Below are 16,229 nucleotides of genomic sequence, written 5' to 3' on the forward strand. Positions count from 1 at the left end.
AAACTACCTGGGGTTAGTGCTGACCCTGCAGGTCAAGGCTCAGCCCCACAAGATGGCCCCACTTCAGGCACCAGCCCCAAGTCCAGGGCCTCCTGTACTTCCGACCAAACAGCTATAACTAGGGGGTTCCCACAACCCCTCTTCAGGGTCCATCATTTGCTATAATGGCTCACAGAACTCGGGAAAGCACCTTATTTACAACACCCGTTTATCATAAAGGCTACAACACAGGAACTGCCAGGTGGAAGGGATGCGTAGGGCAAGGCATAGGGAGGGCGTGCAGAACCTCCACACCCTCTCCAGGTGCACAACGCTCCCAGCACCTTGACGAGCTCACCTAGGAACCCCACCATTTAGGGGATTTTATGGAGGTTTCGTTACATCAGTATGATTGATTAAGTCACTGGCCACTGGTGATTAACTTGCTCTCCAGCCCTGCTCCCCTTCCTGGAGGTCTCAGGTGGGACGGAGAGCACCACTCCTCTAATGGTGCCTCTTCTTCCTGTTGACCACGCCCACCCTAAAGCCATGGGGGCCTCGAGGCACCAGTCCTCCATCAGCATACAAAAGACACTCTTCACTCTGGAGACCATATGAGTTTTGGGAGCTGAGTGCTGGGAACCAGGGACAAAGACCAAATATACATTTCTTGTCGTATCACAGGCACTTTTGTATGTGTTGGAAATTTTGTACAATAAAGATTTTTTCCAGTATCTTGATATGAATATTTTCAAACATTCAACTTGAAAAGAATTGTACAGTCAACACTCATATATCTACTACCTAGAATCTACAATGAACATTCTTTCAATACTTGCTTTATTACATATCTGTCCATCTAATAAAAAAAGGTTTTAAAAATTCTTATTTACAATTTTAAATGAAAGATAAAAAATGTGTTTTATATTGTTTTGATGTTAATTACTCTGGACTTTAGTTTCTTAGAAAGTTTATATATAAGCTATTTGTGGTAACAACAAATCCCATCTGCCCATGCTGCATAATTTACTTCTTTCTTGTTTTAAATTACAAAAGTAACATATACTTGAAAAAATTCAAATAATCTAAACACAGGGAAAGTGCCTCTCACGCTCAGGGCCCGTGGCCACACAGGTAGTGCATCGCAGCTGTGCGACCTCCCTTCCACCCCCAACCCACGAGTTGTGCAACACGGCAGCCCTTGCCGTGCTCCCATTCCCAGGAGGAATCACTGTTGGAAAGTTAAGTTTAGGAGATTATAAAAACTAAAACATACCACACTTCCAACTGCCATCATCACCAAAAAACTGCATCACTGTTCTCAGAAAATCCTTGGCGTTAAAACAAATAACAGGACATTTACATTTCAGTGTTTGAAGCAGCACCTTCCTAGAAGATGAAAAGACATTCACTGATTGACACAGTAATTTGGAGGTTTTCACCTTGGGAAAGTATTATTACTACTCCACTAACAGCTGTCACTTATGCGGTTGTATGGGCAGACATTCTTCTTCTGCAAGCTTTCCACAGATTAACTCAAATTCTAAGAGGTGTGGAAGGAAAATCGAAACAGGGACGGTATTGCTCAGTCCTCAGAATGGAGCCAGGAGGCCTCTGAGGAAGTGGGACTCGTGTCTTAGCCTGGATGGAATCTGACCTTTCAACCTGGTGAGGGTATCCAGAACCTCTGCCAGAAACCCGGGACACCCTATCTACTTGTCAGACCCCTACCCTGAAACAATTCATGATTCCTTAAGGACAAATGTTTTCTGACTTGTATCAGAGTCAATCCCCAATTCTTGCCAGGCAACTTTTGACAATCTTGTGGCTTTTTGTTTTTAGAGGTCCCTGACTCTTTCTCTTCCCCAGAACACTCTTTTGGGGTTTCCTGAATCTTTGTCTCCTGAACTGCAATTCTTAAGACCCCAAATAAACTTCTTACATGCAGTCTCCTGTGTTTTTTGTAGGTGTTACTTATTATCTGCAATTTACAGATGATGAAGCCAAGACACAAAGAGGCTAGTAATGAACTCAAGTTCACACAACTGTTCAGAGCCAATCCCTGGGTGCAGTACAACCACCTACAGACTCAGCCTCCAGCTCCTGAGCAGAGCTGACGCACCCTGGACTCCTCCCAGCTGGCCCCAGCCTGCGCTCCCAGCACACCCCCAGTCTACCCTCTGCCCACACTGGATTCTCCTTCCTCCATCACCAGACTGTGCACGTCCTCTCACACTCCAGGGCCACAGGCACATGCTGTATTCCTGCCTAAAATTTCCCTCCCACAATTTCTACAAACTGCGCAGGTGCCTGATTCCCTGGGCAGGGAGTTGCCTGGTTCCCCGTTCCTTTAGTACTCCTGGCCACACACATGCTACAGCAGGGACCACATCTGCGATACTGTAATTTACCTTGGCCCATTAAATCATGAGCTCCTTGAATATGGGATTCATAATACTTGACATTTATCAAACACTTACCATGTGTGAATACCACACTAAACACTTCACGAGGATTGTTGTGTTGAAACCTCATCATAATCCCATTAGGCAGGCACTAGATCCATTTTACAGATAAGGAAACTGAGGCTTGGAGGGATGAAACAATTTTCCCAGCCTTACACAACTAAGAAGTGGCAAAGCTGAGGTGTGAGACCCGATCTTGCTGCTGCCAGGGCCCAAGGTATTAATCCCCCTTTATGGTAACTGCTTATTAATACATCAATGAGGGTCTTCAACCTGGGATCCGATTAGCTCTGCTTGCTCCACAGGCAGACATTTTCAGGCTTTTTGCATTTTTTTGTGTGCTTTCACTTCGGTTTTCCTTGAAGAGGGCCGCTGCTGACAGCACAGCTTCAGGTCTTGCCTCTGCTGGACCCGGAGAGGTGTGTAGGAGTGGGGACAGCTTATGAGGGAGTTAAGCTGGGACTACTGGAGCGTCCTCCCACTTTGATGCTCTTGTAGCTGGAAACCCAGAAGTTCTCAATAAGGACATCTAACAACTATGGTCTCTCCCACTAAGAGACAAGCCCTAGCTGATTTCTAGCTTAATAAGAAAGGACATGCGACACAAAGAATACCTTGTAAGACAAAGTGGCTAAAACACAGTCTATTTTCTAAGTCAGTTACAGAAGTCAATTATGCCACATCTGCTAAACAAAAGGCACAGGAAGGATCGGAGCTGAAGTGACCATCAGATGTCCAAGTGGAGGATGTCGAGTAGAATACATAAATCCAGAATTCAGAAAGGGCTGTCCAAATATTAGGGCCCTATTCTCACAGAGGTCTTCCATAGAAAGCCTGCCCGATTGTTCTTTCAAAAGAAAATTATGGAAAAAAAAGGTTACGGGTTCTTGGGAGCAGAGTGCTCTACTGTCAAACATCACCCCATGTACACACTATGGTGTACATGCCTGACATCATGCTTTGATTGCCAAGGCATCCACTTCAAAGACATCCATCCTGAATAGACATGTTGCCAGCTATGCAACACAGCTGCTGGCAAAACAACCAGAGAAGGAACCAGATGAAGCTCCCTCTTCCAGAAAGCCCTGGGTAACCCAGATAACTGTGTGATGACACAGCTTCTCAACCTTCCTGTGCTCTAATTCCTGCTCTTATGCTTTAAATTAGTCAGTAAAGAGTGAATCTGTGAAAACCTAGACACCCCACCTTCAAACCCGAATAAAAGCAGAGGCCCAGGTCCATGCACTCTCTCTCTCTCTCTCTCTCTCTCTTTCTACCCATAACCTCTCTGTGTACTCTCCAGAACTTGTGAGTGATAAATCTTGTTCCTCAAATTCCCTAATAGTTTTTGCTGAAGCATGTCCTGTGATCATAAGAACCACAAGGGCTGATCCAGCTACAGAGTTGGCCCCTATGGAGGAAATGTCTGTGGGGGCTTGGTGTGAGGAATATAGGCGGAACCAGTGCCTCAGGCACTCCCAGCCTAGAGAGCATCACTATCTGTAGGCTGGAACCAACACAACAACTACCTAAAACCCACCCAGAGCCCAGCGAGAATGTATTAGGCAGGAAGGGCCAGGACCAGTCCCCCACCTTCTCACCCCGAACCTCCTTGAACACCTCTTCAGGGCAGTGGCTTCAAGGAGCTCCTTCCAGGCACCTAACTGACTTGAGTTCAGAGGGTTGGGCAAACAGGAAGTGGATGCCCCCACCCAAAGCAGAAGTGAGTCAGGCTGACAAATGTGAGCAAAGAAACAGTGATGAGAGGCACAGGCTCCAACCCACGACAAGATTTTTCAGGATTGAGAAGGGGCAGCAGAAGCATCCCTGCCTGTTCTGAAACTCTAAGATTCTAGGAAGGCAAATACAAGTGAGACAATTCTTGTCTATTCTCACAGAATGAAGCTTTGAAATTAGTAATATCTTGGTGGTATTGAGGACTATTTACTCTTTGAAGGCAGTGTTAACTTAATTTTCTAAGGCCGTGAGTGAGAGAACAAGTGTAATGAGGAAATCAGCCAGGGTTCCAGCAGCGACAGTAGGTTTTCACGCCTTAAGATGATGCTTTTCTCACCAACCTCTCAAGGCGATGTTGACTCAAATCCCGGAGCAGGCTCCCATGGACAGACCCTCCATTCCAGAAGCTCTTTGAGGGAGAGAGGGTGTTTGTAGCGGTTTCTGTCATTTAGATCCATTTTATTTTCATGTGCTCATACAAAACTTCTGAAAGTTTAAATAACTAAAACCGAAGCTTGGGAAAATCTAAATTAGGATAAAGCAGGTGAATAAGTAGGATTTAAGGTAATTAATGAAGATTTCTTACCTGGCAAATTGATGATGTGCCTCTTGTTCTTGGCCCCAAATAGAAGAGGGCTCAGTTTTTATGTAGATACACTGATCACTGGGCATGAAGCCTTCCTCCACAACACTGTCAGAGGCTGGGGCAGCCAGGGGACCACTGCCTTTCTCTGCATGGCTCCTTGGTAACATCACAATGCCTTCAACAGAGGAAACCAGAGCCTGTGAATACACAATAAAATAAAGTTCTAAATCAAACATAAACAATGCATTTATTCAAGAAAGATCTGTCATGTTTTTTAATTAAGCAGAAAGAAAAGGCCTAAAATTAAAATTTGAAAATGGATACCTCTTTTAATGACAATCAAGGTCAAAAGCCAAACCCATGATCTCACTCTCTAAATCTGGTCTCCTCCCTATTCAACATCATAATGGAAGTCTTAGCCAATGCAATACAGCAGGAAAAAGAAATAAAAGGCATATAAATTAGAAAGGAAGAACTATACTGTCCCTATATACAGATAACATAAATGTTTGTGTAGAAAACCCAAAGTAATCTATAAAACAAAACAAAACAAAACACCTCCTGGAACTAATATGTGAGTTTAGCAAAGTTGCAGGATACAAGATCAAAAGGCAAAAATCAATTATATTTCCATACACTAACAATGAACATGTACAAGTAAACTTTTTAAAAAAGAAATTACCATTTATAATAACTATTCCACCAAATTAAATACTTAGATAGAAATCAATACAACATGTATAGGATCTGTATACTGAAAACTATAAAATACTGATGAAAGAAATCAGAGAAGACCTCCATAACAGAGACACATACATGTTTAAGGACTAAAAAACTCAAAATAATAATGTCAATTCTCCCAAGCTGAGCTGTAGAACCAAGAAGATCAATAAACTCCAAGTACAAGAAACATGAAAAAAATTACACCAAGTTACATCATAATCAAAATGCTTGAAAGCAGTGATAAAGAGAAAACCTTAAAAGAAGCTGGGGAGGGGGGATGGGACACATTACCTAGAAAGAAACAAAGATAAGGGTGATAGCAGATTTCTTATGGGAAACAAAGCAAGTTAGAAGACAGTGGCATAACATCTTGAAACTACTGAAAGAAAAAAACTATCAACTTATAATTCTTTATCTCATAAAAATGCCTTTCAAAAGTGAATGGTAAAGCAAGATTTATACACTACACTGAAGATTACAAACATTGCTAAAAGAAATTGAAGTTTTAAATAAATGAAAGGGCACCCCCTGTTCATGGATCAGAAAATTCAATACTGCTAAGATGGCAAAACTGAGCCAGGCCGGGACTTGGGGTCCTCTACCAGAGTGCTTGCACCTGGACAAATGTCTCCTTGAGCAACAGGATACCAAGAAACTACAAGTGACTAAAAATAACTGCATGCATGGGCAAGCTGAGACAATAATAAGCAATAAGATACAAAAAGGCCACAAACAAACTGCCATTTCTGAGGTGCTGGGAGCAAAAGCAGCGCACAGTGCATGATCTCTGCACATGGCACCACCAAGGGGGTGGACAGACCCCTAAGCTGTGCCTTATGCCCAACCCACAGACCCACCCCCATTTTTACCCCATTTAAGGACCCAAGTAGGTCCTCTCAAGGGGCAGGCAAGGGAACCTGTTTCTTGTTCTTGTTCCTTTGTGCTGTAGCATGAGCCCCAATAAAGCCTTGCCTGAAATTCTCATCTGGCCTCTTGTCAATTTCTATTGATTAAAGAGTCCAAGGGCCCAGGTTGGTAACAGTTTTTGGCAACTCTGCTGGGACCTGTGGGGCCTTCTTTTTTTCCTTGCCCCTCTGAGAGAGGATCTGGGCCCATTTGGTACAGCTGATTGCAGCTTCCTTGCAGCTGACAAGTGGTCACCTGAATCTTTGCTTCAGTGCTGCAGGGATTGGTAAGTCTGCCTTCGTTGCCCCAGGGGTCTCACTATCTTCATTCAGGCAACTTTCCATTTTCCCTTTGTCCATTTTCCCTCTTCTGATCTCTTTCTCTCTCTCTACAACTCCTTTCTCTGTCTTCTCCTACTTCTCTGTCACATCCTTCTGAGAAGTGAGTGTTGGGCAACTACAACCTAACTCCTTAGTTGGAGAGACCATGCTCCCTCTGGCTGGCACCAGCTCACCGAGAGGTGACAGAGGTGGGAGAGGCTTGCCTCATACCGTGCAGATCTTGGTCCGGTGGGCTTTCCTTGAGGGGAGATTTCTGAGACTGACAGAGTTTCAATCCTCATACTGTGTAGTGGCTGGAAGCCCAGTCGTCACAAACTTCTCAACTTCTTTTTCCTGGTTTAAAGTCCCAGTTGTGGGTTAGTGTCCCACCAGCACTGGTTTCTGGGTCTGATCACCCTGGTGGGTGGTGGATGGAGTGCCTCCCTCCACTGGCCCTTCTGGAAGAGCACGGCTGACTGGAACTGCCTGAATAGACACACGCAGAGGGGCAGGCTGAAACAGCAGGCTCTCTCTCTTTCTCCTATTTCTTTTTCCTTAATTCATACATCTAAACCCCCAGCCCCCGAGGCCCCTGTTGAGGTGAACTTTACACAACCCCCCAGTATTTCTCTGTCCTGTGTGTTCAACTGTGGGGAAGGGAGTTCTCCTTTGTCATCTCACCCTTTGGTTTTGTTATGCCGGGTCTTGAGGACTCCATCCAGCTCCAGGATCTCAGTTTGTTAGCCGCCAGATTTATATGTAAACATGGGAAATGCCCCCAAAGATTAAAATTCTTAAAAATTCGGGACAGTTTAAATTAGATGGTTTAAAAACCATCTTCTTTTGCAACACAGCCTAGCCCCAATATGCGTTGGGTGACCAGAAGAAATGGCCACAGAATGGATCCCTTAACTTTAGCATCATTTTACAACTGGACCAAAATATTGTAAGCAGTCCCCAAAATGGGGGGAGGTCCCTTACGTGTAGGCCTTTATGAAACTTTATCAAGACCCCAGTTTGAGGGATTCCTGTTGTGTGTGTGGCCTCTATTTCTGTTTTGTCCCCAGAAGATTTAGAGCCAGACTTTCTCACAGATCCCCTTTCAACCGCCAACTAGTCATTGGCACATTGGGCCTCTTTCTCATTGGGCTTCTTCCCCTTTAACATCACCTTCAGTCCCTCGACCCCCACCTTACCCCGTTTAGCCAGGAGCCCTGAAACCAGAGCCCCCAGTGCTGTCCCCAGTGGGGCCATGATCAGGTTCAAAATTAGCCCCCACTTTCACACCACAGGGCCTTTACCCCCTCTGGAAAGTAGCTGACGGGAATAGGGAATTACTAGGGTGCATGTCTCCTTCTTGATGGGAGACTTATGAATCCGTAAGGAGGGGTTTGGCAGGTTCTCATAGAACCCTGACAAGTTTAGGGACAAATTTACCATGCTGGGGTTAATGTTTTCCCTGACACGGCAAGAATTACAGTTATTCTGAACCACTGTTGCCCCCTGGACAAGAAGGAATGTATACTAAGAAAGGCCAGGGAACACACAGACAGCCTAGTGGCCACCAACACGCAGCACCAGATTTATTGAACTGGTGACGCAATCCCAAAACAGGACCCCCACTGGGATTGTGAGGATCATGTAGGCCAAGCCAGGATGAGACACTATATTACTTGTTTATCAGAAGGAATGAAAAGGCGTATGGTGAAGCCTGTAAATTATGATAAGGTCCAAGAGATTACACAGGAAAAAGATAAAAACCCAGCAGTCTTCCTGAGTCGGGTGACAGAGGCATTCAGGAAGTACACCAATACAGACCCTGAGTCTGCAGAAGGGAGGTCACTATTGGCCATGCATTTTATCACCCAGTCCTCTCCTCATATCAGGAGGAAATTACAAAAGCTTGAAGCTGGGCCCCAAACTCCATTGTCAACCTTGGTAGAGGAGGCCTTCAAGGTCTATAACAACGAGGACATGGCAAAGGAGGCCAACACGAATAGGAGATTAACAAAGAAAACACAGCTCTTAGCTGCTTTGATTCACCCACCATCTTGAGGGGACACTAGACAGCTGAGAAGACCAGACCAGCAGCCTACGAACAACATGGGCAGGAATCAGTGTGCCTTTTTCTGGAAGGAGGGGCACTGGGAAAGGGAATGTCCTGAGCACCCTCCTGTGGGATGCCCAAACGACAACCCCAGCTGGCTCCAGCTCCTGGCAATAATATCCTTTAAAGCCTGAGGCCCTGAGGGGGATCCAACAGCTGCTCACCAAATTCCTAAAACACAGAGTCATTAGGCCCTGCCAATCCCCTTGTAACACCCCGATCCTCCCTGTTCAGAAGCCTAATGGGGAGTATCGGTTTGTGCAAGACTTACGAGCAGTGAGCTAGGAAGTCATCCCTATTCACCCAGTGGTGCAAAACCCACACACCCTCCTTGCCCAAGTGCCAGGAAGCACTCAGTATTTCTGTGTTGGACCTCAAAGATGCATTTTTCTGTATTTCTCTACATTCAGAATCTCAATACCATTTTTTAAAAAATTTCTTCTGGAAAGGGAGGAAAGTGTATATATATACATATATATACGTATATATATATAGTATGTATATATATATACACATATATATGTGTGTGTGTATATATATATATATATTATTATATATATATATATATATATATATCGAGGGAGCACCAGGGAAGTCCCTCAATACCTTTTTTGACTTTGAATGGAGGGACCCTGACCCTCTGGAGGCTACTCAATACACCTGGACAGTGCTTCCACAGGGTTTTCAGGATAGTCCCCATTTTTTTGGAAACTCATTAGCAAAAGAATTGAGGGAACTAAGCCTGAAAAATGGAACTCTATTACAATATATTGATGATCTGCTAATAAGTAGTGAGACAAAGCAAGTTTCAGATCAGAATACTGTTAAGGTCCTAATTTTCTGACAAAGGCTCAGATTTCACAACAGTGCTCAGTATTTAGGATTTATCTTGACCCCAGGAGTGCAAGTCCTGGCCATGGATTGAAAGACAGCAATTAGCACACTACCATCTCCAACCACGAAGAGACAACTCCAAGGCTTTCTCAGGATGGCTGGGTTCTATTGTATCTGGACTCCAAATTATGGCCTTACAGCAAAACCCCTATATGAGGCTCTGAAGGGGGAAGAAAGGGAATAGGGGCCACCAGTGGGCCTTTGAGACTCTAAAGACTGAGTTGAGTAGGGCACCAGCATGGGGGCTTCCAACGTCAGACAAACCCTTCACCCTATACTCCATGAGAGGTCAGGGATAGCGCTCAGAGTTCTGACCCGAAAGCTGGGGCCAGATCAAAGACTGGTGGCTTACTTTTCAAAACAACTGGACTCAGTGGCCCTGGGATGGCCAAACTCCCTGTGAGCAGTAGCAGCCATGGCTCTATTGGTTAATGAGGCTTCCAAGCTCACCCTAGGACAACACTTAGATGTGTTAACCCTTCATCAGGTACAATCTGTGCTAGAAGTCAAAGGACATCATTAGTTGACTGGAGGAAGGTTAACAAGATATCAGGCCCTCCTGATGGAACACCCGACATTCCCTTAAAGGTGTGCCAAACCCTGAACCCAGCAACTCTGCTTCCAGTGGCCAAGAATGGAGACTTAGTGCATCAGTGTATAGAGACCAAAGAGCAAACTTACTCCAGCAGGCCTGATCTTCTAGGTGAGCCTCTTGACAGCCCTGAGGTTGAGTGATTTACTGATGGGAGCAGTTTTCTAGAGATGGAAACCTGGAAGGTGGGGTATGCCATAGCTAGTCTAGTTGCAGCATGTGGGATCTTCGTTGAGGCATGCAGGATCTTTTGTTGTGGCGCACAGGCTTCTCTCTAGTTGTGGCGTGTGGGTTTTTTTTTTTTTCTTCTTCTCTAGTTGTGGCACACAGGCTCCAGGGCACATGGGCTCTGTAGTTGTGGCGCACGGGCTCCAGAGTGCATGGGCTCTGTAGTTTGCGGCACGCGGGCTCTAGTTGAGGCACACGAGCTCAGTAGTTGTGGTGCACGGGCTTAGTTGCCCCGCAGCAAGTGGAATCTTAGTTCCCTGACCAGGGATCGAACCCACGTCCCCTGCATTGTACAGCAGATTCTTTACCACTGGACCACCAAGGAAGTCCCGGGTCACAGGTTTCAATGTAAGAGCTCAGACTATAAATTGTTAGAAGAAAATGCAGTAAATCTTCATGACCTGGTATAGGCAAAGCATTCTTTTTTTAAAAAAAAATATTTATTTATTTACTTGGCTGTGCCAGGTCTTAGTTGCAGCATGCAAGATCTTCCTTGAGGTGTGTGGGATCTTCGTTGCGGCATGCAGGACCTTTAGTTGCAGGATGCGAACTCTTAGTTGCAGTATGGGGGATCTAGTTCCCTGACCAGGGATCAAACCCGGCCCCCCTGCATTGGGAGTGCGGAGTCTTAGCCACTGGACCACCAGGGAAGTCCCAAAGCATTCTTAAATTTAACAACAAAAGCAGAAGCAATAAAAAAGTACTTGGTAAACTGGAGTTCATCAAATTAAAAAATTCTGTGCTTCAAAAGACACCGTCAGGAAGTTGATAAAAACAAGCCACAGATTTGGAGAACTGCAAACCATATATCTGACAAGAGACTGGTATTAAAATATATAAAGAACCCTTACAGATCCAAAATAAAACACAAATAACCCAATTTAAAAATGAGCAAAAGACTTGAATTTCAAGACATTTCACCAAAGAAGATACACAAATGGCCAGTAAGCATATGAGGAGATGCTTAATGTCACCAGTTATTAGGGAAATACAATTTAAAATCACAATGAAATACCACTTCACACACAGCAGAATGGCTAAAATAAAAAAGACAACAAGTATTGACAAGGAGGTGGAGAATTTGGAAACTCACACTTTGCTGGTGGAATATAAAATGGTACAAGTACTCTGGAAAACATTCAGCAGTTTCTTAACAACCTCATGAGAACTATGCAGTATCAGTCACTCACCCCTGGGGGTAAGGGGAAGGCTGAAAATCTTACTTCTTGCTCTCCTATCAAAATCAGACACTAAGAAAATGGGTTTCTTTTATGGTGCCAACAAAATAGAACAAACAAACAAAAACCAACACCGTTTACTAACCTGTTCTGCTCTCAGCTGAGTTGAGCCATCCTTATATATCAGAGTTACCACCAGAGCTACTGCCTGTTTGAGCATTTCAATCAGCTGGCTTTTCTCCAAAGCATCCAAATACCTAATATCACAAAAATTGTTTGTGAATGCTTTTGAGTTCCTAGAATTTAGGTAGGTTTCAACCTCATCAGCATCTTCTTCCAATGCCGTAAGTTTACTTGTTTTCTCTGATGAATTATTACATGTGATATGTTTTCTTTTAAGACTCATGCTTTCTTCATTGTTTTCATTATTTATGTTTTCCTTTGGTAGGTGTTTTCTTTTATGTTCCATTTTCTGTAGAACTGAAGCCTCTTGGTCACACTGTGGAATTAAACACCTGGAAGAAGCCAATGAGCTGATATTCTTCTGGTTTTGGTCAGTAGACAGTTGATCTGTGAGTCTGATACTGGAGGACTGAGAAGAGAACTTGATGGAAACTCTTGATGTCTGGCTCGTAAGAGAATTAAGATTCTATAGAAAAATGGAAAATATTTCACTAGAATATGGATTCATAAGACAGGTCTAAACCAAAGTAAAATCTGATAAAACTCATCTAAGGTAAAGTGGAAACACAGCTTCACATTAACTATGATCCAACTTTCTAATGAACTATGGAGTGTCTTCCAGAGCGGTGGTTTTTCTCAACCAGGTAGGAGTGCATATCTGCATCCTGGGCTGGAATAGGCAGCAGTTAGTTTAGAAAGTCTCCCATCATGGCCCTGCGCTGGCACCATGCGTGTAACAGGAGATGCTGTGGAGGGGAGTGTGCTGCACATGTGCATAAGAGTGAGGATGAATCACTGACAACTTCCAACCAAAGGCCATTTATAGAGAAAATTAAATCACCACAACTAGTCGATAATATGTTAATCTACCTACTAAAATTTCTTAAAAAATACAGCTCGGCAGCAATCCTCTTCCTGTTTCAATCTAGCAATGTACAATATTCATTCATCAGTTCACAGACTGAGGGGGAAAAAGCATTTCTCCGTTTCATTGTAGGATTCACTTACAATAAAATTTTATTTTTTATGTCTATTTTTCAGATTTTATGATATATTTATGCTATTCTGAACAAACGTATACCAATAATACTTTAAAAATAATTTTGAAAGAAGATGTTTTAACACAGTCACAGGATCACAGAAAATTGAAATTTATAGTCATTTTTATTGCAGAGAAATATTATATGCTTTTTAAGAAAAGACTTCCAAACATAAAATTATATCACAATAAAAATTCTGTGGAGGAGGATACAAGAAAAGGAGTCAAGAAGGAAAAGGAAAATATAAAAATTCAGATTGTTGAAGAATATCCTGCTCATGTATTTTTTAAAGGAATGATTGTAGATATCAAGTTATCGGAGTACAGTATTTAGATATTAGTGGACGTATTTTAAACTGTGATATAACAGTTTTTTAAACGTCAATATTATTAATACACCAGAAATCACGTCCTATGAAACTTTTTAAACTTGTGATAAATATTTTAAACGTCAACTTAAAAATATGTCAGGAGATACATGGCTTTTCAAAAGTCTTTTGTGAGAAAGGGAGCAAAACGATTTGAAGACCTCTGCCTTAGGGATCGAAGGAGCACAGTTTGAACACCTTTGGAGAGAGAATTTCCATTCACCTTCAAAGGGCTGCACAGTCCCTTCCCTGTCAAAGATGCCGCTCCTTCCACTTCAGGGACAAAGAACCATCCCTTCAATCCAGGGATTTACTAAGGGAGCTTACATTAGACTAAGTTAGATTTGGATTTGGACACAGGTAGTTTGCTCCAGAGCCCACTCTCTTAACTATTATGCCACCTCCACCACTGCTTCCTATAGAAGGTCTTGGGTAATAACATGACCTCTTCTCATCTCTCTCCCAAGCCCAAACCACGTAACTCACCCATTGTAAATTTTATACCTTTCTTTCTGAACTTCTCTTTATTTCCACTACCCCAAAGTTCCAAGCTCTCTTCCCCTAACCTAAAAAAATTTCCCAAAGTCCTTCCCCCACTCTCTAAAGGTGAAGATCTTTAAACTGACCATTTCTTAGTCATCCTTTAGACCTCAAGTCAGTGTTCATACTTCAGACAAATGTCCCAGATTCCTCTCCCCACCTCCCAGAAAAAGCAGAACGAAACAGCACAAAAACTAGGTTAGCCATCTCCCCTATCGTTCCCAAAGCACTTGGCTCTGTCTCCTATTGTGACACTAATTCACCGCATCATAGAGAAATATTGTGCTTCTCTGTCTTCCTAGTCCCCTCATACAAATTAAACTATCAGCTCCTGGAGAAGAACTCCTTTTGGTTTTTTAACGGTTGCATCCACAGTGCCTAGCATATAGTATACACTTGATAAGTATTTATTGAATGAATGAAAGTTATCTGTTTAGAATTAGTCATACTTGCAAGGTTTCACCTTTTTTTCCAGTGATTGATTCTTCCCATCTTCAAGTAGTACTGAATACCTAACACTGGATTTGTCCACCACTTCTGCAGCTTTAAAAGACACAGAAAGGAAGCATGAGGGAATAAAGAAATTAAATCATATAATTAGCTAAACATTGAAAATAGCCTCTATAATCATTTACTCATTATTTACTTAATTAAAACAATGTAGTAAAATTTACAACCAAAATGCATACTACCATTGTAATAAACATTTATGCAAAGTATCTTCAAATTAACTGGAGACAGATCTATGTAATCATGAAGTATTTATTAACAAGTATTACTTGGTGTTTGCCTTTGAATACTTGATTCTGAAAACCCAAGTTCACCATTTTACAGAAAGCTTGGAAGTATTAAAGGTGAAGAAATTCTTAGACTGAATAATATTGTAATGGAACAATTACAACTTCAGTAAAATATCATTAATACAAACTTCTCATTTAGATTTTGTTTTAATTTTAATAAGCTTGGGCTGGACAGGAAGTGATGGAACCTGGGTTCAACCCCAGGCAGCATGACTCAAGTCTCCGCTCGTAACCTCTGGGATGTACGTTCTCTCTATAGCAACAATAACAACGATGAAATGCAAGTGGGGGAAATCTTTCACTTACGATAAAAGGAAAGTTATACTCAGGATTAATTTAACAAGAAAAGCACAAGGCACTCAATGATGGAAACTTAAAATCTTATAAAATGGCATAAAGCATGATCTATACAAATGGAAAAACATAGCACTGAGATATGAACAAAATATTTTAATTCTCCTAAATATAAATTTAATGCAGGGACTTGCCTGGTGGTCCAGTGGCTAAGACTCCACGCTCCCAATGCAGGGGGCCTGGGTTCGATCCTTGGTCAGGGAACTAAATCCCACATGCCGCAACTAAGAGTCCGTGTGTCACAACTAAAGACCCCGCATACCACAACTAAAAGATCCTGCACGCAGCAATGAAGATCCCGTGTGCCACAACTAAGACCCGGCACAGCCAAATAAATAAATGAATATATTGTTTTAAATTAATGTAATTTTCATCAGAGACCCTACAGGGTTCTTTTAATTGAAAAAAATAATAATTTCAAAGTACATATGAAATATTAAATGTCTGAAAATAGAGAAGAAAGGTAAGGGTTTTTTTTGGTTGTACCGTGCAGCATGCGGGATCTTAGTTCCCTGACCAAGGATCAAACCTGTGACCCCTGCATTGGGAATGTGGAGTCTTAGCCACTGGACCACCAGGCAGGACCCAGAAAGGTAAGTTTTTTAAAAAAATAAAAGAAGACTTGCTTTGCCAGATTATCAGAACATACTATAAAGTCACTGTAATCAAATCCACAAGGTATTTGAATAGGAATAGACAAAAGATCTCTAAAACAGAGCAGACAATCCAGAAACTGACCCCAGGACTTATGAGAATTTAATATACAACGAAGATGGTATTTTAATGCAGTAGAGAAGGACAGATTAATGAATAGGGATAGTACAGCTAGCACCACTTCTGAAAGAAAATAATACACTTGGGAAAACTATTGGGGACAAAAAAGACAAAGGGTTAATATTTTTATTATACAAGTTACACTGACCAAAAAAGAAACAATTCAATGGAAAAGTGAGCAAAAGATAGGGAGAGGCAACACACAAAATAGCAGATCCAAAAAGCAAACAAACATGATGTAATACTCAAACTCACTAGCAGTCAGGGAAACACAAACTAAATATAATTGGAGATGGAAGAGAAGAGGTAGTCTCACTCATTGCTGGTAAAAATGTGAATGGTTAGGATCTTTTTGGAAAGCACAGTGTCAATACTTATTAAAATTAAAAATACACACATCACTCTCAGGAGTTGGGAAGAAAAGGATGAACCCAAAGGGAGGAAAGATGGGCCTCT

The 16,229-nt window shown here is 42.4% G+C and overlaps 1 protein-coding gene across 1 annotated transcript in view; it reads right to left on the reverse strand.

Moving 5' to 3' along the window:
* POLN (DNA polymerase nu) overlaps nucleotides 1-16,229 on the reverse strand; it is a 186,245-nt gene that overhangs the window by 145,546 nt on the left and 24,470 nt on the right. Inside the window, exons 4-7 of the mRNA XM_082603364.1 lie at nucleotides 14,309-14,388; nucleotides 11,861-12,364; nucleotides 4,768-4,964; nucleotides 1,256-1,368 (exon numbers count right to left, since the gene is read on the reverse strand). Of these exons, the coding sequence (XP_082459490.1) occupies nucleotides 1,256-1,368; nucleotides 4,768-4,964; nucleotides 11,861-12,364; nucleotides 14,309-14,388 (894 nt within the window). The remainder of the gene's footprint in view (nucleotides 1-1,255; nucleotides 1,369-4,767; nucleotides 4,965-11,860; nucleotides 12,365-14,308; nucleotides 14,389-16,229) is intronic.

Source organism: Mesoplodon mirus (assembly GCF_964341445.2).
Source record: "Mesoplodon mirus genome assembly, chromosome: 2".
Classification (NCBI taxonomy): Eukaryota; Metazoa; Chordata; class Mammalia; order Artiodactyla; family Ziphiidae; genus Mesoplodon; species Mesoplodon mirus.